The sequence below is a fragment of the Aquila chrysaetos genome, chromosome 3 (genome assembly GCF_900496995.4).
Source record: "Aquila chrysaetos chrysaetos chromosome 3, bAquChr1.4, whole genome shotgun sequence".
In the NCBI taxonomy this organism is placed as follows: Eukaryota; Metazoa; Chordata; class Aves; order Accipitriformes; family Accipitridae; genus Aquila; species Aquila chrysaetos.
Genome location: NC_044006.1, coordinates 41,245,687 through 41,271,034, shown reverse-complemented (window position 1 = coordinate 41,271,034; position 25,348 = coordinate 41,245,687). Strand labels below are relative to the sequence as shown.

The 25,348-nt window shown below is 35.6% G+C and overlaps 1 protein-coding gene across 7 annotated transcripts in view; it reads left to right on the top strand.

Moving 5' to 3' along the window:
• TAX1BP1 (Tax1 binding protein 1) overlaps positions 1–25,348 on the top strand; it is a 64,316-nt gene that overhangs the window by 33,237 nt on the left and 5,731 nt on the right. For 3 of the 7 annotated variants that reach the window (XM_041122181.1, XM_041122183.1, XM_041122182.1), the window contains exons 6-16: positions 2,425–2,573; positions 2,677–2,797; positions 4,080–4,265; positions 7,644–7,871; positions 9,195–9,341; positions 10,580–10,673; positions 11,862–11,980; positions 13,207–13,332; positions 15,202–15,273; positions 21,181–21,355; positions 21,722–21,870. In XM_041122181.1, the coding sequence (XP_040978115.1) occupies positions 2,425–2,573; positions 2,677–2,797; positions 4,080–4,265; positions 7,644–7,871; positions 9,195–9,341; positions 10,580–10,673; positions 11,862–11,980; positions 13,207–13,332; positions 15,202–15,273; positions 21,181–21,355; positions 21,722–21,870 (1,566 nt within the window). The remainder of the gene's footprint in view (positions 1–2,424; positions 2,574–2,676; positions 2,798–4,079; positions 4,266–7,643; positions 7,872–9,194; positions 9,342–10,579; positions 10,674–11,861; positions 11,981–13,206; positions 13,333–15,201; positions 15,274–21,180; positions 21,356–21,721; positions 21,871–25,348) is intronic. The other 4 variants (XM_030008223.1, XM_030008226.1, XM_041122184.1 and 1 more) reach the window with 4 other exon arrangements.

Below are 25,348 nucleotides of genomic sequence, written 5' to 3'. Positions count from 1 at the left end.
ATACCAGATAAATTGAGAGAAATTAAGTAAACAATAATCACAGAAAGTAATTATCTTTTTTGTAATAGAGGTTGTACATGTAGTTGATGTGTTTATTATATTCTTCCCCTTTAGACTCCTCCTAAAACACAGTCAACTTTTACCTGTAAAATAGTCTAAGAGCACTTATTTTAAATTTTACAGGCTCTGAAACTGCTGTAACCAGAGTGTATGGGACTAGGATTGCAGCATCTAAATTGAATTGCTAAGAATTCTGTAAAATAACAAGTCGTCTCTAAAAATTAATCCTTTTTTTCTTTCAAAACTGTAGGCTTTAGTTGTATCTAAACAAGTTTATTAGGTGAGAATCTGTTAAGTATGGAACTTTTACATTTTAATACCATGTCCCTTTAGAATAACTAGCAAAGCAGCATCAATTGTAATGCTGTTTGTGGAGTGAATTTTTTTCAGGCTATTAATTCCTTTTAATATATGTTACCTTTGGCAGCCTGTTTGAACTGTTTGTACAGTTTGTATATATAATGTATCAGATTAAATTCTTTTGAAGGCACTTGGGTTACAACAGTTACAGTTACACCAAAGTGGTGTTTAGAGAAAACACAGATATGCATTGAAATAGACTTTTTACTATACTAGACTTTCAAAACAGGGGCAAGTAATTAGTCTCCACTGCACTAGGGAAGGACAAGCAGTTATAATGTGTGTTGTTGCTGCTGGTTATATAGCAAATTTTACTTGGAATACTGACTTTAATTAAAATATCTTGCCTTCATTACACCAAGTACATATATTTTTGGCTGTAGAAAACTGATAGCTCTTCAAAAATAAAGACCTTAGGAAAATTGTGGGTCATCTTCTCCAATGCTGTTTTCAAGAAAGATGGTACATTCATGACCCCTTTAAATTCTTTATTATATTAAGGCATATAATAAAGCCATTTAGAGTTTAAATAGTTGTAATGTATTAGTCCTCTTCTTTTTTTTTTCTTTTTTTTTTTTTTATAGCATATGTAAGAAAAATAAAAATCTACTTTATGTGCTGGTATAGTGTTTAGGAAGTGGTTGAGTCATCAGTTACATTTGCCACCCTTCATAATTCAACACCTCCTACCCCCCCCAAGAAAAATCATAATGCCCAAACTTCTGTTTGGTCGCTTGTAAAAGCGGGGCTCAATTACACTTGCAAACAGTGTATTTTGACAATTAATGAGTAAAACCAGTCCTCATTATATTTTATTGTACTTAAAACATTGTTAGTTAAGTTGGAATCTGGCCGGTAGGGGTTCTCTGTAAACTCTGCCTGATGTGTTTCTCTTGATGTAACAGTACAGTCTTGTTGTTTCAGGGCATTAAGCTTTGTTTAAAAATGAGTAGATGAACTAGTGCTTTAATCTTCTAAATGTAGAGCAGAAAGACAACTTGTACCGTAGTATCTGCACAAACACTAAGTCATGCTGTAGTCAGGCATGTTGGTCAGTCTGTCTTGACCTTGTTTACAGTTTGATTCATACCACTGTCATGGTTGATACTAAGATGAGCTTTATTGAATTTTGATATCAGAATTAGTAGCATATTATCTCAGTATGTGTGTTCTACTTTAGTGTTATTAATTTCTTAAGAAAATAGTATTGGGTTATTTAAGGTGACTTGACTTTAAATGGCCATTTTTCTGTGGTGGAGATGACATTTAGCTGTCCATTGCCTTAGAGTGGTGTGGACGTTACTGTAACTAGATAATTAATGCAATACTTAAAAGCGGCTTCCCATCTTGTGTCTGTCAGTTTTCTGACAAAGGAATCTGTTTTTGGTGTTGTAATCATCCTCTGTCTCAGCTTCCAATATCCAAGACATAAATCCCGCAATTGTTTCATGAGCTTCCGTGAGCTTTGTGAGACCTTCCGTGTGTTCTAGCTAGGAGAATGTAGTGTAGTAACTAGCTCTTCATCAGGAGTTCTTCCCTTTTTCTTTCTCCTTTTGCCTGCAGTTGTCTTTACTGTGGTGTAACTGTCTAGTCAAATGCAAGCTCTCCTTCTCAAGTAAAAGAAAGTACAAAGAAAAATAGAAGTTGTTCATTTTTTCTAAGCTAGGCAGTCAATGGTTAGTTTGCAGAAAGGAGATGGGAAAAGATATGAAATATAGCTTTGTCCTATACTCTGAAGTCTTTGGTAGTCTCTGTGTAACTGAATGCTTGCGCCAAAACCAACTCCTTATTGACTCCTTATTAATATATTAACTGTGCATAGCAAGTTTAATGTATTTTTATATATTCAATATATGTATTTAATAGACTTGAAACGGGCTTGTCATACATTATAAGGAAGAGAAGAAATCTAATGGTCATGTTTTAGCATTAATTCAAATAGCATGTGGTAGTTCTGAAGATATGCATTCTTAAATGACGTCTGTTTGCAATTTTTTTTAAAAGAATAATGTTCAAGCATCAGAAGCTCTTAAAACTGAAATTGATGATTTGAAGAAGAAGCATGATGAGGCTGCTTCAAAAGTTCTCCAGCTTGAAGAAGATATCATGACTGTTACTCAAAAAGCCATTGCAAAAGAAACTGAGTTAGACAGGTATTTAGTAATTTTGTTGCTTACTTTATTCTGCTGTTTCATTCCATAGGTGTTTTTTCAAACTAACAATTTTAATGTATGCATCGTTTTTCTGTATTAATAGTTCTGTACTATTAATTTGTCAATGTCTTAGTCTGAAGGACAAACTGAAGAAAGTGATGCTTGAGAAGGAGCAACTTGAATGCGGGTTAAAGACAGAAAAGGATGAAAAAGAACTTTATAAGGTAACTTTATTCCTTGTACCTGTATGCACTGAAATGAAGTGGTTTGAAATAAAGGTAATAACGTTTTATGGAGAAGTCTGATAAATTGAATTTGTTAAGGAAAAAAGGAAATGGGTCACTTCTGTGAGCAGATTTTTAAGACAGTTATAGATGTTCTCATATAAAAATGAATGAGGAAAATAGCATTTGAATTCATCCCATGACATAAAAAGGTCTCTAATAAGGAGAATGGATCACCAATTTGTTAAAATGCAGGCATAGTAACAAAAGATAATAGATGCTAGTGAGGAAGTTCTTTAGTTATACAGTGCGTCACCCAGTAACTGGTTTTCTTAACATGCTTTTTCATAAGTAAATTACTTTTTACTCTTTGAAGTTCTTGCTCCAGACTATGTTTTCTAGATCCCTATTCTTGAGTCTTGTGCATAACTCTGAGAAGCTTTAGTAGGAGCTATATTGCATTGATTTTTACTAGCATAGCTGATTGCTTTTGCTGGCATTGAGACACACCCATATTTAAAATAAAATATAGTGCCCACTTCAAAGGCAAAAAAAAAAAAGTTTTTGTATGCCAAAATAATGAAATCCTTAGGTTGTATGAAACAAGTCAAGTGTATTTAAAAGTTTATTTTTGTTCATAGGAAAATGTCATTATGTGGCAGACAGTAGTAGATATACACCAGAAGTAATAAAATCTCGAAACATCTTTCACAGGCATGGAATGTCTCTATAAATAAGCAACACAAATCATCTAGTCTGAGTGGACAGCACTTGAATGCAACAGTTATCCTTTATTAGGCATAATGTGATAGACTCGATGACATCTTAAAAACAACTCTAGAGTTGTTAAAGTAGTTTGCTGTCTTTGGAAATGAATATTGCTGATATAATCCTGTTTGCTTATATGATTGCAGGTAGATACTACTAGAAGTTTAATTTCTCTCTAGTTTTCTTCAAGTAATTTCTTTTTTGCTTGTCCTTGGTTGTCTAGCATTTGTGAACAGGAATGAATTCTGAATAGCTTAATTTGATGTGGACAGAAGTCAGGGCCTTAACTTCTAGCTGTAGAGTGGAGCTGTTGTTAGATGATCCAGCTGAAAGAATTCTAGCCAGAAAATTTGTGCTGGAGGGCAGTGATATTATCAAATGTTTAATTTTTCTCTTTACCTGTTCTAATCTGTCTTGGAGATGAGTTAGAATTTAGTGAACACTTAAATGGACAGGTGAACAGTAGTTTTCATAACGTGGAAGAAGAGTTTGACATTTTTTAGCATCATTACAGATACACTTGAAGAATACAGAAATAGAAAACACCAAACTAGTAAAAGAAATCCAGACGTTTAAGAATTTGGATGCAAACAAAGAAAACATGATATCGTATTATAAAGAGGAGGTTGGCAGATTACAGCTATTTATAGCTGAAAAAGAAAATATGAAGAAAGCTTTTTTGGTCTCCTCATCAAACAAGGTAAGCATTGCTAATATAATTGGCCTGGTTTAAAATAAACATATCTAAGGTTGTATGTGTTTGACAAGACAAAGGAAGAGGTTGAAGATATCACCAGGGTATAGGCTGAGAGGCAAGAGGATTATGGTATTCTCAGTATATGCAGAAAATGAGCAAAAGAGTGAATTTGGTTTTAGTTTTGCAAATTCTGAGCTTGTTGAGATCTCTCACGTGATGAACTGTGAGATGAACTATATGTGAAAAAGGAATTTGTGAGTTCAGTAAAAGTGCATCAGTAAAAGTGGTGCACTCCTCTGAGTTGCTTTTAACTTCATGAAAAAGGAAGGAGATTGAGGAAAAGAGAAAAGTTAATAACGTAGCTATGTTGAGACTGCAGAGGGTGATGGAGGAGAAAAGAGGAGACATTGAAAGATGTGCTGAAGGAATTGTTAAGTAAATGTACTGTCAAGATATAATGATGTAAAACCTGAGAAAAGATAAGATACCATATAAATAGACTAAATTGACTTGAGAACTCAGCAATAAGAGTGCCAGTAGGACTTCTAAGGAAGAGGCGACTTCTGCTACACAGTGTGGTAGCAGTGTGGTTAGCAAGCAGTGTGGCATAATAGGAGAGTGAAATTTCTGAAGAACTGGTATCTATGCTGCCCATGGTCCGGGTGGGGTTACTTCAGACTAGTTTTAGTGTGGTGCTGTGGACAGATGTATTGGGTTTGTGTGGCAAGGTTTTGGTAGCAGCGGGGCTACAGGGGTGTCTTCTATGAGAAGCTGCTAGAAGCTTCCCCTATGTCCGATAGAACCAATGCCAGCTGGCTCCAAGACGGACCTGCCGCTGGCCAAGGCCAAGCCCATCACCGACGGTGGTAGTGCTTCTTGTGATAAAATATTTAAGAAGAAAAAACCCAACTGGGCAAGAGCAGTTGCAGCTGGAGAGAGGACTGAGAATATGCGAGAGAAGCAACTCTGCAGACACCAAGGTCAGTGAAGGAGGGGGAGGAGGTGCTCCAGGTGCTGGAGCAGAAATTCCCCTGCAGCCTGTGGTGAAGACCATGGTGAGGCAGGCTGTCCCCCTGCAGCCTGTGGAGGTTAATGGTGGAGCAGATACTCACCTGCAGCCTGTGGAGGACTCCCATGTTGAAGCAGGTGGATACCTGAAGGAGGCTGTGACCCCATGGGAATCCCACACTGGAGCAGGCTTCTGGCAGGACCTGTGCAGAAAGAATAGCCAACGCTGGAGCAGGTTTGCTGGCAGGACTTGTGACCTTGCAGGGGACACATGCTGGAGCAGTCTGTTCCTGAAGAACTGCACCCTGTGGAAAGGACACACGCTGGAGCAGTTCATGGAGGACTCTCTCCCGTGGGAGGGACCCTGCGCTGGAGCAGGGGAAGAGTGTGAGGAGTCCTCCTCCTGAGGAGGAAGGAGCAGCAGAGACAATGTGTGATGAACTGACAGAAACCCCCACTCCCCATCCCCCTGAGCCACTGAGGTAGAGAAAATCAGGAGTAAATTTAAGCCTGGGAAGAGGGAAGGGGTTGGGGGGAGGGTGTTTTTAAGATTTGTTTTTTTTCTCATTATCCTACTCTGATTTGACTGGTAATAAATTAAATTTTTTCCCCAAGTCAAGTCTGTTTTGCCTGTGATGGTAATTGCTGAATGATTTCTCCCTGCCCTTATCTCGACCCACGAGCCTTTTGTTATATTTTTCTCTCCTCTGTCCATTTGAGGAGGGGAGTGATACAGTGGCTTTGCTAGGCAGTTGGCATCCAGCCAGGGTCAGCCCACCACAATGGAATACCTAGTAGGTGTTTGTTCCTGATGTACATCTTCCTGTTTCGTTTCATCCAAAAGGAATGCAGTTTCTGTGCCCTGAGACTGTTCTGTCCTGTGATCTACACTGTGATAGGTAATAATGGAATTTACTGGGAGTTTTGCTTCACAATTGTGTTCTTGATCCAAACTGGAGAGTTAATATAGACACAGCCTTTGAGGCCTGCATGGAAAAGTCAGATTGACTTACACAAGATATTGTCACTTAGGATCTTGCCCGTCTTCTCACAGAAGAGGCAATCTAGATCTTGAAAGAATAGAAGTTGCATTAATGTGAGTTATGAATGTAAAATTTAAGTAGAAAAGTAGTGCTGTTGAGAATGGAAATAGCAAGAGGACAAAAAAGGACATGCTATCTTGCTTTAAGTTACTGTTTATCTTGTTTTAGTCTTTTGACTGCTTTGCAGTTTTGTTTCTGAATGTGTTAAACTACTGCTGTATTTTACTTTGAAGTAAAAACATGTAGGGGGTGTGTGTGTGCGCCAGTACCGAAGCAACCAAACATTTATGTCATTTATTAATCTTGGAAGTGCTTGTGATGTTTCTGGTGGGGATCATTAACATTGTTTTACATATTTCAGTAAATAACGGCAGTTTCACAGTGTAACTGATCCATCATGTGCTGTAGAAATAGCTAAGGGGCAGGACTTTGGGCCATTTCCTAGTCCATCCATCTTCATAAATGTTTACAAAGTATATTAGTGTTCCTCTGGACTTGCTATGCTAAGTGATTATTAAAAAAATAAGAAATAATGGACTAGAGATACCTGAATTTATGTCTAGACTCAAGAATATGAGATGCTTATGTCTTCAGGAAGACCAGAGGCTGTGAGTAGTTTATAGTAGCTTTAAAATTTTTTTGATTTTTTTTTGGTGATCCTGAGCTTCTCTGATGAATGAGACGCCAGTAGTGCAGCTTGGTCAGTTGGCCCTTGGACTGCCCTATGGAGCTACAGCAGCGCTGAGAGTCTTAGTGCTGCATGCTGCAGCTTGCTCTTCATTACTTTTTGTTCTCGGTTCCTTCTGGAAAGCTTGTTGTGCAAGATCTTGGGAAATGGAGCCATGAGAAAAATATCCCAAAGCTGCTTTACAGTGTCTTACATCAACTAATTGTAGGCATTGTAAGACTTCTTACTCTGTTGTTACCTGCAGTGTGTTACTGTGGGATGAACTTTGGTTTTGAAGCTGGATGGCCATTTGTGCCTGTCAACAGTTCTATGGTGATAAGAACAAAGATATTCTGGAAAACAGACTTTTTTTGGTGTATGGTTAAAACTAAAGCTGAAAATAAAAATCTAGTATAGATAAAATAATAATAATATTTAAATTTGCCTTTATGTCATAGTGAAATATGTTTGCACACCATTGTTAGCAAAGAAGGCAAATGGGGAAAATGGTACTTGTGTACTAAATTCTTGATTTAGTGGTTTTGCTAAAGCCACCAGGAAAACTTGATTTTTCTTTCAAATGTTTGTAATCCCTCTACCAACCTTTATTTAAACTTTGAATTAAAAAATGATGGATTCTCTTCCCTCTCTTCTCTTTCCTAGGAGGATGCAAGTATTTTAAAAGAACAGCTTCGGAAGGCTGAAGATCAGATTCAGGCTAGAAAACAAGAAGCTGTCCTAATGTCAAAAGAGCTGAGCGACGCAGTAAATGTGCGAGATAAGACGATGGCCGATCTTCACAGTGCACGTCTGGAAAATGAAAAATTGAAAAAGCAGCTTGCTGATGCTTTAGCTGAACTGAAAAAAATCACGGCTTTGAAAAATGAACAGGTAAATCATCACTACTTAGTACTGAAATTTATCTGTATTTATAAAATCTGACAGAGCTAGCTTTGCCAAGGTTGGGGAATAAATTATGTTTCTGGATGATTAGTACAAATTATTATCAAATTCTCTTTTGGCACTTAAATGAAGTGCACGTTAGCTGATTTGGAAGGTTGGTAAGAAAGAAGGTTTCTGCTACTACTTACAGCAGCTCCCCTCCACCCCCGTGTTATTTTCACAGAATAATACAGTATTTATCTGTGTTACTTTGAATCCTCTCCCTTTCTTAATTCTTTTATGTGAGCCATAGTAGCATTAGCACTTTATTCAGATAAGAAAAATGATTGGTAGAATTTTTTTTCATAATGTTCTTTCCTCATTGATGGATTCTTTCTTGATTCTTAGGAGTCCTTCCAATTTTTGTGGTCAAAGTTAATTTGCTTTAGTATTTATAAGTATAAAAATATTAATGTAATGGAAAGTGTCCTGACTTTCTTTGTCTTGCATAAAAATCTAATGAGGTAATGTAAGTTTCATCATTCTGACTTAAGTGAGCTTTGTACCGGATCTTCTGTGACTGCAATTGCATTGGATTAATTGGCTACTAGGATTACTGTAATGATGTAGCAGTTTGAAAAAATATATTGAGCTGAACAGTAATTAAAATAGTGCAGTAAATATGAAATGAATAGTACAACCGTCAAAAGAACTATTATATTGAAAACACCCAAGAATTACATGTTTTTTCTAAGAATTTCAACTATATACAATGTCTTTGAAATGCATCCTGAAAGAAGTAGCAGATCATGTGAGTGACTCAAGTTACCAGAAAGTATCCAAATACAGCATATATCCAGTTGGTAAATGTTGTCTGCTTAGCTTGTGTATCAATGTTACAGCTCAACTGAACCACTTCCAGTAGAAACATAGTGAGAGTGATGGAATACAGTTGTGGTCTGTCCATTTTTGCCACATGGTTATACTTGTCTGTAAGATAGCTAGAACACGTTCTGAAAGGTGTTCAGACTTTTGGTATACGTTCAGACTTATGATATACATTAATCAGCCTGTTAGAATAAGAATCCTCTTCACCTGCTTCTGGTATTATCCCAGTGCATATTTAATCCCTCAGTGTGTCCTGCTAGGAATGAAGTTCAGCACAGATGCTGCCTCTCTCCGCTGTACTACTGTATTCCTTTCCTGCCCACAAATAAAGTAGGAACTTCTATACTTACATAGAGCATTATGCTTTCTTTAATTGAAAAAAGGCTTTTTGGGAAATAGTGGTATTTGAACAAAAGAGAGAATAGTTTCTAATTTTTTTTTAAGGAAACTTCAAACACAGTGGAGCACGAACTGCGCAGAGAAGTTGAAGATCTGAAGCTTCGCCTGCAAATGGCTGCTGACCATTACAAGGAAAAATTCAAAGAATGTCAAAAACTTCAAAAACAAGTAAACAAATTTACAGAACAGGCAGTAAGTAGAATGGGAGAAATTGCACTTGCTTTTTGTAACTTTTCAGCAACTATTTAATTTCCTTCTGCAAAACCCGGTGCTTTTAAAAGGATGAAAACATGCAGTAAGCAATGGCTCTTTAATTTACTATTTTCTTCCATAAAGCTAAATTACTTCTATGATTCTTTTTACATAGTTGTTGAAACCAAGCATAGGATTTATAGTAACTGGTGTATGTAGAAAGCTAACAGAGTTTGGCTGAACCTATAAGTGTAACATTGTTCAAGGAAGAGTTTTGAAACGGAAGCAGGGAAAAATCAATAATTACTACCTCTGTTCAGTACCACCACCACCATAAAAACCCACCCAAACCCGAGACCCAAAAGTGGGGGAAATGGAGAACTTGGAGGATGATTTCAAAGTGAAGTGGGGTGAAAGCTTCCACAACACAGTATATAGTTGTATTCCATATGTATTTTGTATTCTTACCGCTCTTCTAAGCTTTGTTCCATAAATAAATGGGGCTTTTGCAATGATGATGTGAGTCTTATGCCACCTAGTAACTGAACCTGTTAGTGAATTTCAAACAGGTTTGAGAGCAGAACTCTGTAGAATTTTGTGAAAATTAGTGACTTGAGTTGGAGAGGAGCTTAAATGGGGAAAAGGCGTATGAGCAATAGCAAGATGTACAAATGTGAATTCTTAAGAAAAACAGACTTAAGCATTTCTGCTATCCACAGAACAAATGGGGTAGTTACCCATCTTTGATCCACAGATTGCTTTAAAAAGTTGTCTTCTCATCCAGAAGGTCAATGGTGAATGAGGTGTCATATCAGAACGCCTGTGGCTTTTCCTTAAAAATCTTCCACATCTTTGGCTATGTTGTACATCTGATAACAAACACCAGAATTCCAGCACTCTTTAGTAATGGAGACTCCATTTTCTAATGGATTATTAAAGTTGATGGATTTAAGTGTAACTGTTTCTCTAGAAAATGAGATTTTTCTAATAATTTGCTTAGAAATTACTGTTTCTAGGGAAAAATAACTTTACAAGGTAAGATTATAAAAATCATAGTCTGAGGCAATTTCAGTGTTAGTAGAATTAAGTATGTTTCCATATTATTATTATTACCTCCTGTTTTAATGAGCAATTCCATCTAGTCTGATTTTGGAGGAGATGATAGTGCAAGATACATGTTACTTTGTGCTTTGGCTTTCATTTAATTAAATACCAAAACAAAATTTCTTTTCACAAAGAAAATTGCAGGGCATCAACAGAAACTGACAGATGCATCTAACATTGAGACAGCTACTGCCGTTGTTACAGACAAAAAGTTGTCTGCATCTCCAGGTATCAACAGCTTAAATTTTGTCTGTTTGTCTATTTGTATCAGCCTGAAAGTGTTGTCTAATAGTATTTATAGTATAAAGTAGGTGGACTTGTTCTGTTTTAGTTAAAGCAGCGATTAGAAATGTGAAAATTCATCTAAAAATCTTGTGTCTTTTTTCAAATGGTAACATTCCTAAATAGCTTCATGTATCTTTTCAAAACAGTTCAGTTGATATTTGTTGATGTCTGTAGGACTGAACTCTCAACTTTCTGTTTGATAGTTAACACAGAGTTGGTTTTGCAAAGCTAATAAACAATTAATTAAAAAAAAAAAATCCTCCCCAAATTTGCAAGTTGTGTACAATAGCATGGTAATTTTGAAGGCATGTTATAATGTCTATCCACTGTAGCATTCTACTGTAAAATCAAATCTACTGAAAAGTTCTGATTATTTGATGGCAAGGTCAAGTCTATAGACTATTCTCATGATTTATAGGCAGCAGTGGTTTATTAGAAAACGTTTAACTAGGTTATAACTTTTATGAACTATTAAGTTCTTAAAAAACTGATCTTAAACATAAACATATAATAGGTTAAAACTAAGCCTGGCTTATTATGCAGTTTAAATTGATAAATGCCAGTAAATGCTAACTAATTTTGTTTGTGTTACTTTATAATTCACACATTCTTTCTGTCTATAGAGACTATACGTTGTAATTTCTGTCAGTTTCCTCTTGTCTTAAGTAAATACAAGTGTTCCCTAAAACAAATGAAATCCCAGCAAGCTCAGTTACAGTATGTGATGGGTTGAAGTAGATTGCTGGGGTACTTCATGTTTTTATGGAAGAATAAAATATCTAGCATGATATCATAAGGTATATATTCGGGTGTTTACTTGGGAGCTAAGGGGAGAGATGTCTGTCTGTTTTGTGTTTTTTTTTTTTACATTGACCTCTGTAGTATGTATGTGTATATTTATGTTCATCTTCAGTGTGTGAGAGAACTGAACACAGACTTGTCAGTATGACTGCTGAATCTTATGTATCACTAGCCACATGATACTGATTGTCTGTGATTAACTATTTGCTTAGATAACATGGAGCGCTCTGTTCTTATTGCACTGTCAAATTTGGCTTGTAATCTCTCTTATACAAACTTTATTTGTCGAACAAAAAATCAATATTCTTGTTTTTTCTTCAATGTTCACAGTTAGCCCCATTTCATCTGACATAGTTTCGGAATTCATGGTAAAGGAGCAAGTATGTGAAATGAATAAAGAAATTGCTGAGAAAACAGAGAAGTATAAGAAATGCAAGCAAATGTTGGCAGTAAGTAAATGGCTGCTTCGGAGAGTTGAACAGAAAGTAGCTATAAGTGCTAAGTCTTAAAAACCACAAAGCCTACCCAGCTGAGTTGCCTTGCTTGTTTTTGTGATAGACTGCGATTATGGTAGAAGTCTTAACATTAGAAAACACATTTTTATGAAGTCAGCTCTCGATTACCTGTGGTGTTAGAGAGTCCAGACAAGGACCCCTCAGGAAAACCTAGTTGTAGTAAAAAAAATGAACAAAACTACTACTATTTCTGTGCTTAAGGTTTTGAATACTTTTTTTTTTGTTGTTGTTGCGTTATATTTAAAGAGTAGTTGCTTTTATAAATCAAATATAGCATGTTGCTATAAGCCAGCTGATGTCTGGAACAAGTATAGCAGTGTTTATCTGATATGCTGTTCAAGTGTAATAACTGCTCCATATCTGACTGTCCTGGCCTTTACAGTGTTTTGATGTCCAAGTGGGTGCTGCCTACTAGCGTGGGCTCAGTCATACATAAAGGCATTTATATGGTTCTCTGGACCAAAGTTGGCACCAGTAGTGCTGTAGCCACAATAGTGATGCCCTTCTCTGTCTGTTCTAATTTGATTTTCATTTAACCAGTTTGGATGTATGTATGATGATGGTTGCATCAGTGGTGCTGGTGAAAAGTTGACTGTTGTGGAATTGTTTAAGAAATGCTTTCTGCATGTTGTCTTGTCTCTGTTCATCTTGTTTTTCTTACTTACCACAATGAGATTATTCTATTTTAATGTGCTCTCTAATTCTGCTCATTACCCTGTCTATGGAGAGCCTGCGTTAGCTTCTGCAGGCTGTTTCTTCTATAGTGATGCTTGAGGAAAACTTTGCCTTTGACCTTCTGGATGAAAGATACTTAGGTTGTAAAAGTTGCATGGGAAAAGGTTTTGTATTGAAGTGAGGCACTTGGAAGGATAATCATGATTACAGTGTAGTATTAGGATACTAAGAAACTGTGAAGCTAAAGAGGAATATCAGCTTCTTGAAAACTCAGGCAAGAAAAAAATATGTATTGAACATCACTTATGCAGTGTTCAGTGGTCCTGTCCTCTTCAAAGTCTTGAGTCAGGCTTGATTTCTTTGGGAAGCCATTTGTAAATGGTCTTGTTCTAAAAGCATGGAGTTATACCATGTCATTGTTGGGTGTGGGAGGGGAAATCTCTTAAAATTATAAATATTTCATGCCATGGTATAAACTACTTTAGGACGAGAAGATGAAATGCAGTGTTTATGCTGATGAACTGGCTAAACTGGAGCTGAAGTGGAAAGAACAAGTGAAAATCAATGAGGGTATAAAATTACAGCTAGCAACAATGGAGGATCAGTATAAAGTAAGTTCCAGATTTTGTTTATGACAGTGAATGGTATCCTGTTCTTAATGTAGTTGCTCATTTCTAATAGTTCAAGTAATGAAGAGTTTTAATGGGGAAAAAACCACTAAATGTGTTTTTGCCGTAAATAGAAATTCTGGTTTGCACTTGTAGAAACAACACAGTCTTGTAATGCTGCTTTTAAAGACAGACAGATCTGCTAAGTATATTACCAAGTGGCTGTCAGTCTTCTAATATTGTGGATTTAGACAAAACTCTAAATGACGTTAATCTTGTATTACAGTAAAAAAAGGGCTAGAGAATTCTAATTACCTGTTGCTTACTATAATACTAAAAGGAATATTGATTGGCGTGTTTGTCTAAAATCTGCATGCTGCATTACCAGTGTACTAATGTCTAATGCATTTTATCTGAATTAACTAGAGAGATACAAGATGAGTGATATGTTGTTGTTAAAATCATCGTGAGAGAATTACTTTAATTTGGAGGATCTCAACTGTAGTCTTAGTGGAGTGATGTAACACATGCACCAGAAAGACAAGCATAATGGGCAGCTTTAGCTTACAAGGGGCCTTAATCTTTGAGTTTGTGATAGTAATACATATGCTGAAGTGGCTTTTTAGGTCAACAAGGACAAGATAAGAGCAACACATTTCCATAAGACCAGCTTTTATGCTTGTTCTCTGTCTAATGGTGATAGTGTAGTTGACAGGATAGAATACTCTGTTGCCCATTTTTGCCCATTGTGATGAACAGGGATTAAATTGAACTGTGACTATATCAGTTCTAGTAGGACCCCCCTTCCATTAGAAATTACAGCACTTTTTCTGTATGAAGTACTGAATTATCTACAGCTCATTTCAGCACTCTAGGCTGTCCTTTTTTGACACTTCAAAGCTCTAATTTCAATTTTATAAAATGTGTGAGACTTTCCAATTTATTTAGTTTTACTAATTAGCAGTGATCAGTTGCCATGCATGATTTAATGTAAAATAAATTTGTTCTTAACTTCTCAACAGCAGGAGTAATAAATAATTGGTTCTAAAATTGAAAGCATTTTGACTGCAGTTCAAAACTTGTTATCATTCAGGAGGGTGCAGGTGGTAGAGAAAAAGTGAGCTTTTCTTCTCAGTCAGTAGATTTCTCTCTGTTGAGCTAAACTAGGAGAGGGAATTTCAGAATTGAAAGAAAATTGATACATAACTCTGCAGAGCATTGAGCTTATATGCTAGAAAAACCAAGTGGAGAGGCAGTCTCCAAAGTAACCAGAATCCAAGTAAAATAGCCCTTTATAGAGAAAGATTATTTAAATAACCATTTTGAAGCAAGGAGGAAGCCTGGAAGAATTGTGTAGTATGTCAGTTGCATCTCCTCCCAGAGGACCCAACACAAGGTAGGTGTTCGTGAAACAAATTTAGGTAGGAGGAGGTTTTGGTTCTCTCAGTTCTGTGGTGGGACATAAGAGCTGGAGAGAAGTGAATGAAGTCACTGAAATGCCAGTGGAATCCTTCAGAAATAATGAGATGAGGCTTGCAAACCTTCAACTGTTTCTGGGCAGTGGTGTCCCTCCTGCCATTAGTATCACTGATACTACTTGTTTTTAACCCAGGATTTTATCATTTCACAACTTTTTTCTGAAAACTGGCAAGAAAAGGCTGCTAATGTACTGCTGTTATCCAGTAGATAAACTTAGGGAGAATTGTTGGGTTTTATTTGTAGTAGTGCTAGATGTTACATGTAACTACAGTAGACAAAATGATTTCCATCTGAAAGATGAATTTAATCACTGAACTTTGTTTTCACAATATAACATGCAGGGAAATAGTTTCTATTCACTAATACAGGAACCTTAAACTTCTTTTCATATAGGTTCAGCTGGCAGAAAAAGAGAGACGAATAAAGGAACTGGCGTCACAGTTGGAACTCTTTACCAGTGAGAAGGTATTGTCAGGATTCCTGTTAAATTTTGTAAATTAACACTTGTGAGGCTCTTTGGTTTGAGGAATTGCAATTTATTTTTAAGTGAGAATTTGTTTACTCTTTAAACATACTTTTCCATATTTGGATATTTTGCCAAAATGAAGTAGTATTTTAAATTAGAAGTTCTGTTAATAATAGTAATACATTTTTTTAAAAATGTATGGCATAGTATACCAGCTTGCCAAAACTGACTCAGCCTTTGAAAATAGTCATTTATTGTTCTGTAACAGTGTTCTACAATATTTTCTACATATAATCTAACAAAAATATTAGTGTCAAAAATTATTTCTTTGTTCCTGTCTAGAATGATATTCCATCCAGGATCTAAAATAATTATTTCTGTTTGCAGATAGGGATTACTCTGTGTAAATTAATAATCTGAGATTGCAGCAAGCTACATGGCTCACAGAGCATAGGAATTCCTACCAGTTTTTGTCCTATATTCCTCTCTCATCTCAGCAACATCCCTGTTTTTCTGCAAGTTTTCAGTGGACTTCCAAACTCCTTCCTGCTTTACTCCTTTTATCTCTTAGTGAAAGAGGTTCAACCCTGTTGTGTCTAGAGGCTGATACCAGCTTAGTGCATGTGCTGCTTGGCCAAACAGAAAAGATTATTACTGAGTTCATGCTGCAGCCTTTCTATTCTCTAAGGGAGCATCAGTTAACCAAACTTGCAGAAATTTAATTTCTTTGAGGCAGACTTTCTCCCTGATACTTCCAGGAGTTACTGGCTGACAGGCAGCACAATTAGTAAACCTTACTCCCTTTGGAATCCTGGCATAAGACATGAATGGTACATACCTAGCTTGACAGTTTATTTTTTCCATCACTGGTTAGGATTATTTTTGCTTTTATCCAGTGTTGTCCTATAACTAGAGATGCAGACATTTTAGCAGTATAATCTCCAGGTTTTTCATGATGTGTGCATACAACCAAATCCTTTTGACATCTGCAGTTCTCTTATTGACTGCTTGTAATAATAAGAGCAGCTTGACATGTGACAGTAGTGACTTTGGTAAACTACAACTGGAAAAATGTCTTTATCAGAAAAGAAGGATACACAAACAGTACTCTGATTTTTTTTAAATACATGACAGAAAATGGACTGCTACTTTCGAGAGTTCACTGTCTAATCAAATTCATTACCATTACTGTTAAATCAGACATTCTGAAATATTAATGCTAATGTTCTAATGTTGGAAGTACCTCTAAGGTATTGTATGGCAATTAATCAAAGCTAGGTTTTACTGAAAAGTGAAATAATAAAATGTCTTTATTACATTCAGATAGTATTACATGATATTGTAGAAAAGTTAGGATTGTTCACATTACTTAAAATCCAGTATGAACAGATACTTAGTAAAAACAGGAATTTGTGTACTGATAAATTGAAATTAAACTAATTTCAGATTAAGCTAGTTAAGTGTTTTGTAAAATTCTAGATTCTTAAGTAGTTGGTATTTAAATTATCTTTTTTTTTTTTAAAACCAAAGATGTAATTTTCAATAGATCTGTCTCATTTTTCTAATTCAGAAGAAAGCAAAATAAAAGTTGAGTTTTGATGAATCTAGTTTAACTGGAGGGAATAATTTTAAACACCACACAGAAGATGGAGAACAACTGTAGTAATAATGTATGGATCTTACAAAAGCTTGGAACTTTGTCTACCAAATTTATATTTCTTACAAAGAAGAATCAAAGTGCCTTGCTAGACAGGAACCATGATTTAAAAGGTTAAGCACAGTATAGTAAACAGCTTTTCAATTTATACGCCATTATCAGTGTTTGTTTATAAGTGTCACGAAACATAGCATGCTGAAAATGTTCATTTGCTGTGTCTTCAAACCTATAAGATTACTTGGTTTCTATTTTACTTACACACTTACATAGACTTTGATTTTTAAAAATTTTTTAAAATCAGTCTCTATACTAGCTATCCAACTTCTGGCTAAAGCTATTTTATAGCACCTTTTTACAGTCACTTTGACCTACATTCTGTTTTAATCTTATGTGATGCTAAAATTAAAGTATTAATGCCACTGCCTCTTATTTCTAAACTGCTTCCATATTGCAGAAGAAATTGATTTTAAAAAGGAAAATCTTAATTTCACTGAAAATGAATAGTTCCTGCTTTGTATTGAGTAATGATGAATTATTTAGATTTTACACGCTCACTAAAACTTTAAGATGTAATCCTAACCATTTAACCCTAACCATTTCAATCATATGTGCAATTTAGTCTGTAAATCTTCAAGTAACACTAACGTAGTTTTATATCATATCTATAGGAGCATATTTTACTTGCAGGGTGTTAGGCAGAAATTGTGGTGTCCTGTATTAGAAGGTTTTTCTAAAAGAAAATAAATACTACGCTGTTTACAGCCAGTGCTCCAAAAAAGATCACTTTCTGTAAGCTGCCTTACCATTTGTAGATACTTTTTTCCTGTTTGCAAATGACTTTATGATGTTGCTGTTGGAGTCTAAACCTTTTATGTCTGAAACCTGATAGTACGTATATAACAATAAATGTATAATTTCCATCTTTTTCATTTGAGTGGTGTTTTGTTTTCAGAATAGTTATTGCTACTTGATTTTTGCATTTCTGTGTTCTAGAGTTTAGGCTGAAGTTTACCTGTTTTTAAGAAAAATATATTGAGTTGTGCCTTTTAATAACTGAGACATTTTACTTATGTAGTTAAATTGGTAGCTGAAGTCTTGGGTTTAAGTTTCAATTTAAAGTCTTTTGGCGAAAAGGCACACTTCTGTCTTTGAAGTTTTTGTTAACATTACATTAGCAAATATTAAACATGAACCCAGAGAACACAGAAGAAAATGCTAACCAGAAACAACAAAATGATTGGAAAGCCTATCTCTCTTAATCTCTGTTTTTTAATGATTATTTTCATTTTAACATCTCAGAATTTTTTGCTTTGTTCTGAATTGTAAATGGCATATTCATTTTGGATATTGTTGGCATACATGCTCTCTCCCTTTAACCCATTTTAGTAAATGGAAGGATAAGAAAGACTTTTCTTTGGACAAATTACAGCTGATGCACTGACTGCATTTAAGTCACTTTAATTACTGTCTTTTAACATATATATTGGCTTAGAGTTTTAACGGTTTATAAGTTATAAACACCCTTTAGTAGTTATTATCTTTATGGATTATATGCAAGAATCTAGAATTTTAAGTATATTTATTTTTATTGAAGAGTTCTGTTTGAGCTTTTTCTGAAAGTAGTTCTGATACAAATATTTAAAGATCAGAATTAAATAAGGCCATTTAAGCCCCTCAATAAATTCAACAATTTTATATTTTGGATGAAAACACTGAATTTTGAAGTAAGCTACACATAAACCCTTGCTAAACTGTAAATATATAAGATAGGTGAGGTTATAAAGAAGGAGGAAGAAGGATGAATTAGACCACCTTTGCTCATTAAGTTCATAAAGGGCAAATTATATTTCACAGGAAGTGTAATCTTTGAAATCTCTGTATGAAAATACAACTTCTCATAGATTTAAAATTTACTCATTTGTAATTAGACAAGTGCAGTTTTGTTCCATATGATGCTTGTAGTATAAATATTATTTGAAATAAGTAATCTAGTCTGGATTACCTTTGTGAAAAATAGCACTAATTTCTGTTTGTTAATATAAATAGAAAATACCAACCTTGAGTAATAGTTTTACTTCCTAGAATCTATTGTCTGAATTTTATCAAAGATAGTAAATTAGTCTAGCAGTTAATGCTGAATTTACATATATATTCAGGGGCCTCTGCATGATTGCTACTGGTGTGACCACGATACCTAGGTTATAGTACAGAATGACAGAGCAAATTGTCTTCAATCTGACCTATTTTTAAATTTCTGTTATCCCAGTGTTTACCTAAATTCTCTTGATGTAAAGTATCTGTAATGTGGTCTCCTCCAGCTGTCCATCAAGTTAAAAATCTTGCTTGGAATTTCAATAGAATTGTCACACCTGCTGTAGCCCATTCTGGCCTTGATGGGAGAAACCTTTTCTCACTTGTTTTCATTCAGAAGGTGGTGTAGGATACACAGCATTTTCCTAGCCCATTGTTTTGCCTGTCAGCCTCCACTGCATTTTATCAGGAGTTACTTGCTATGCTTTCAGGATCCTTTCCAGATCTTTCATGACCTACCATTGTCTGTCTTCTTTCCTCCCCTATTCAAATATCATAAATTGATCTGTAAGACCATGCTTCATCATTTTTCTGTTAGGTTTTCAAATGTGCATACTTGTGCGCTTTTTTTTCCGTGCTATTTTGTTATGTTTTGGAGAGATATTTCCACTGAGTAACAATATTTTCTTCAAGGTGCTCCTGCAAACTAGCTTTTCCCTCATGCCCACTAAGTAGGTGACGACTTCATGCTATTGATGCAGAAACCACTGCTTAACAGATTGACCAGTCTCATTACTTTACTGTTCTCTTTTTTCCCTTCTCCCTTTGATTTACATTTAGATTGTAATTTTTTTATAGAGTACAGTCTGTCTTTTTTCAATGTAAGAACAAAATGTACCAACTGGATTAAGTCTGCTTTACAGTGCAGCTCAAAAGTGTTTTCATATCTTCAGTCATTGCAAGCCACAAACCACTTGTCAGCATTGTAGATAATATTATATATTAATTGAAAAAACCTAAACATTCCTTTTGCTTCTTTCTGTTCACAAAAAGGAGAAACATGCAAAAATTTCAGCTGTGTTAGCAGTGACTAGGACAAGGAAGTTTTTGGCTATACTTGGTATAATGATAATAGAAATATTTTGATATAATGACAACTAAAAAAACCCTTAATAATTAAAAAGTGGAACACGATCAGCAAACAATCACAAGCAAGGACAAAATTGCTTCAACTGGTTTAACATATTTCATCACACTTCAAAATCGATTTTTAAAGGAACTGAGAATGAGGAAAAGTAATGGATCTTTGCCTCTGTAGGTATAGTTTTAGGTGAATGCGTTGGATAGGATCTCTGCATTTGAACAAAGTAATTCTCTTCTAGTTTTAAACACAGCTACATCTAGCGCATCTGCGAATAATGTATGGAGCTTAACATCCATACATGACTGTGCATGCAAGTAAGGGTAACTAAGGAAGTTACATGAGACTGCTTCTAAATTCTCTGTGCTGGTTTCTCTCCCTGTGTGTGTGTGTGCATGTGAAGGACATTGAGCAAAAGTTTGTTCTAACATTCTTTGTTTCCTACTGAAAGTGACAGCCTTGAGCTCAGCTTAGCTAGTGTTGAGTTAAGCTTCATGTAGGTCTACGTTTTGCTGTTAAATATGGGAAAGGATCCAGTGCAATGTACTTAATAGTTCTTAAAATACCCACCACTCTCAAATGCATAGGGAATTATGTCAAGTATGTACATACATGTATTTCGCATACTAAAATGGTACATTCTTGAATGGTATGGTATGGTATGATATCAAAAAAAGAATTATTTTATTTTTAATTGTAACTTTAAAAAACTTCTCTCACTGTGCATCATCTTCAGTTGTTATTGTTAATCCACCCATTCTTTACCTATTTAACTGATTTTTCTTCATTGTAAAAAGGATGCAGATATTTCTTGAAAAATGTGGCCATTCTGTTTATGTAATTTGAATTAACTGATGACGGAACAAGAGAAAAAAAATTTCTTTAAAATATCTTCTTTGTATTTTCTTTCCTTCATTGACTGTTTTTGGTATGTATGGTATATTTGGCACTAGATCAAGGTAAAAGTGGGAAAGTTAGCAGATGTATTTTTAAAAACAAATCTAAATATGTCATTAAAATTTCAAACTTTGCTAGGACTCTGTAGGTTAATTACATTTTAACCTTCGCATTATTTAGGAACTTGGAAGGACACCAGGAAATCAAGTTGGAAGGATGATGGAAGGACAGATTCCACAGCAGACATTACATTTTCGCAACCCATATTCAGAGGAAAATGGACCAGTTCCTGCAGTGCCAAGCAGACTACCAGTATTGCAATATGGAAACCCTTATGCAATTCAGGAAAGAAGAGGTAAGTAAATTCCAAAATTCCAACACCCCCCCCCCCCCCCCCCCCCCAGTATAATTTCTCTCTCACTGTTTCAAAGGCAATGGCTCATTGAATGCAGGTTAAGTACCAACAATCTTTATACTGGTGCACAGAGCCTTTATTGATTGATGAGAATCAATAAAGTGCCTTTATTTTACTGATGCGAATCAATAAGGTTTCTTTAAAACTTTGTTTACAACTTTTGAAAAAGGTGATTTCTCTTCTGTTTTATATTATCTAAACCAAAAATGTGTTTAAGTCTTGATTTTTTAAATGTGAGGTAGCACATCTGTAATCTCAAAATACGAACTCTACTGAACAAAGATGCTCTAATTAATTTTTCTTCAGATGGAGCAGATGGCGCTTTTAATCCTGATGAGATCCAAAGACCACCTGTTAGAACTTCCTTTTGGGAGCTAGAAGATGATGTAGTGTGTAGTCAGCCTTCACGCAATCTTAGCCGGCCTGATGGTTTAGAAGATCCTGAGGATAGCAATGCAAGTTACCTTTTTTATTATTTTTTTCCCTTGATATGTTTACTAATGAGTAATCAAGAGTTGCAGTATCTGATAAGCCTGATTTATTGTTATGTAAATCCGAAATGGATTTTTCTTTTCCCTGAACAATGTTTTAGGAGAAAACTCTGCACATCAGTTGAGGATAATACACTTGTTCCCCTAGTCTCTTGAGTTACTGACAGCTTGGTTTTCGTATTAGGACAGTAGCTGCCTAATCTTTTTAAATACTGAAGTAGAAAAATCCAAGTAATCCCAACTCATTCTGATTTTTCTCTCCTATGTGGTAGAATGAGGGCCTAAAACATAGCCATGCCTTACTCATTTTATAATTTGTATGTAGGAACTAAATTGTAACAGAACAGATAAAAAGTTAAAAGGATGCTGATACCAGTATTTTCAGTTAAATGCGGAATGAAAATTTGCATTGTATTAGATACTTTATTCTAATGTATTAATCTTTTTTCTGTCTTTTGCAAATCTGCATTTATTAATTTCCATTTTGAATGTTTTTTGCTGTTAGACATATATTTGGAAGAGCTAATTGACTATTATCTAAAGCTGATTAAACTGAAAGTGACAGATTCTCACTGATTTCTTTTTTAGGGCCTTGTATGTTTTAAGCGGAAACTTGGTTAGCTTTTCTTTTTAATACAATTAACTTGCGTGTTCTGGTATAAAAAATGATTTTAGTAGATTGGCTTCTGTAATAAACTGGACTGTATGTCTTCGTTTGAACAGGAACAAACTTATTCTAAGTACTCTTGCACCTTCAAAAATATTAAACAAGAAACACCTTTCTGCAAAGTATTGTGCTCTTTGCAAGTACAGTGGTATCATGACCTGTTTCTCATTTAGTCTAGTTTGCCACATTTAATTGCTATTAACCTTTGCAGAAACTGATCAGTGTTCAGACAGGCATGATTTCAGCCCTGGTGCTCAGCACCTATAATGGAGAGAAATGTATTTCTCCCTCCTACCTTTTGCCCCCAGTGTCCATTACTGTGAATAATTAGAGAAACTGTCAGAACTTTTGCAGCCTGTTCAAGATCTAGAATGTGAGCTTAATGCTGTTGCCCACCTTTACTTTACACTTTGCATATTTAATCTGATCATTCTTGACGTAGGTAGTACATATGACAAGCTCTTCTCTTCTTTAGTCATCTGCTTCAGTTTAATTAGCAGGGTGTTCTTTCTGATCTATGTGCTTTGCCCTCTTGCAAACCCAAGAGAAACAGTGCTAGAGTCTTGTGCTCATTTGCTGACATAACTTGGATTTTTGTAATGAGATGGAATATAACAGGCTTAAATAAAGTTCAGCTTGAGAAAAGGTGCCTTTAAATCAAATCATTTGTATCTTTATTTTTTTACTTTCAAATGAGAATCAGTTGTTTGCTCTTCCCCAAAATAGACTGTATGTGTAGTGTAGAAATTTACATGGAAACGAGTAGTTGCAAGAATCTTTCTAGAGACTTGGTAATATGCCAAAGATAAAACAATTCTAATGCAGTATTTAAAATACAAAACAGGGAAAAATACCATATATGTAGGCAATTCATTATAAAGGAGAGCCTGTTGTTTGTGCAGAAGAAACAGCAAATACAAAATGATAAATATGAAGAGATTACCATTTGTTGTACACTTTTTTTAAAATAAGCTGTGTAAGATGTAGTTCTCTGCATTTTTAAACCAGTAAGATGTGGAGCCTTTTGTTGGAGGAGGATTCCCTCCCAGAAGAAAAGGATTGGTAGTCTTGCTACTTTGTTTAAAATATTACCATTGTATGGACTTCTGTCATTTTCCTCTCCACATTCCTATTACTACATGTTATATTAGCTTAAGACCTTGAGGGTGTTCTAGTCACTTCCACCACTTCATGGCTGTTTTGATGGTGGTTTACCTATGATAGTGTTGACTTTTGGAACTCTTAGGCCAGTTAAACCATGATTTCTGAGAGGGGTAAGCTGGTCTGTGTTAATCATGAGCATGCACACAGCGGTGATTTTGTGTAGAATAGTTGACTTGCCATGAGTTCCTGCTGTCATCTACTCGGCACTAACTTTCCATTTGCTCATGCTCCTGTAATTGACCAAAATGTAATCAATTGGAGCAAAAAATTTCTAGAAGCAGGCATGTACAGGAGAGATCCATAAACAAAACATACATATATTTTTAATACTAAAGTGTGAGTTTTAGAAATGTAGTACTGATTACAGTTGGCAGTAAGCCCAGAATAACTATCCTGAGACTCTTAAACAATGTTGTTAGTCACCATAATTTTGTGGGGGATGGAGAGTGTAACTTTTGGCAACTGACAACCAGGTCAGGATATTTTTTGAGATGAATCCAAAATGGCCTTTCTTCTAGCAAAAAACCCTACTACACTTTATTAGACCCTGGCAGCCAATTACTATCTTTTGTATAGGATAGACATAAAAGGAGCAGCTGGCATCCAGATACCTCTTGGGAGACCAGACTGCTTGCAGAGAGGTAGAGAAACCTAAAAGAGTTTGTTTGATTTCGTTCCTGCAGCAGAGCTGAATCACAGAAAGAAAATACATGTACTCTTCTTTCCAGTCTACCCTCACTATATGTTAGCGGTGTGTCCATTTATCCTTCAAAGTTTAGGATGGGTATCGGTTCGCTTACTGTTGCATGTTAAAATGATCTGTAGAAATCAGACAGGGATTGTTCAAGCCTGTGGGTTTTGTACAGTGTCATATGGCTTTGTTTCAAATTTCTGTTTGGCAATCTTGGAACTGCTTACAGTTGTAATTATGAAAGCAGTATGTGAGACAAGATTGGTTAGTTTTACCAAAATAAGGTTAGTTGCACTTGTTTTTGACAGTTAATGTCTGGCTTTCCGTTCTTGCTCTTCTAGTGACAAACCCCCTCTTTTTTTTTACTGTGCTTTATTGTATAATGCTATATTTATCTTTATGATTCCTATAATCTGTGGAAGTCATTGTGGTAATTTTAAAGAGTCAGAGCTACAGTCCAATGATAATAGTTAAGTCATGATGTTAAAGGCATCCTTTATAATATGTAACTTAATTATCCAAACTTCAGATTCAGAAGGCCTGGCACTTGTTATGCTACATGACCACAGCGCCAGCCTGTGGGTACATGATATCAGACTCTTTTCGTAAGGCCATAAGGCCACATATCAACTGTGTTACATTGCTGCAGGGCACTGTAGAGCTCTTGGACTAAGTATGTGGAGCCATGTCCCTAGTCATCAGTCTGGAGTGCAAGAAAGCTGGCTCTGGGTCTACACGAAGGGCAGATTAAACTGTCTCTTTCTCGAAATACAGAGTATGGGCTTCCGTCCAAATAACTTGGATGATGCGACCACGGGGTCTTGAGAGTAAGCTGATGCCTATGCTTAAAATACAGTATAGGCCAAGCCATTGAGGCCTGGCCTCCCGGCAATTATTGTCAAACTCTTTCTGTGAAGCAG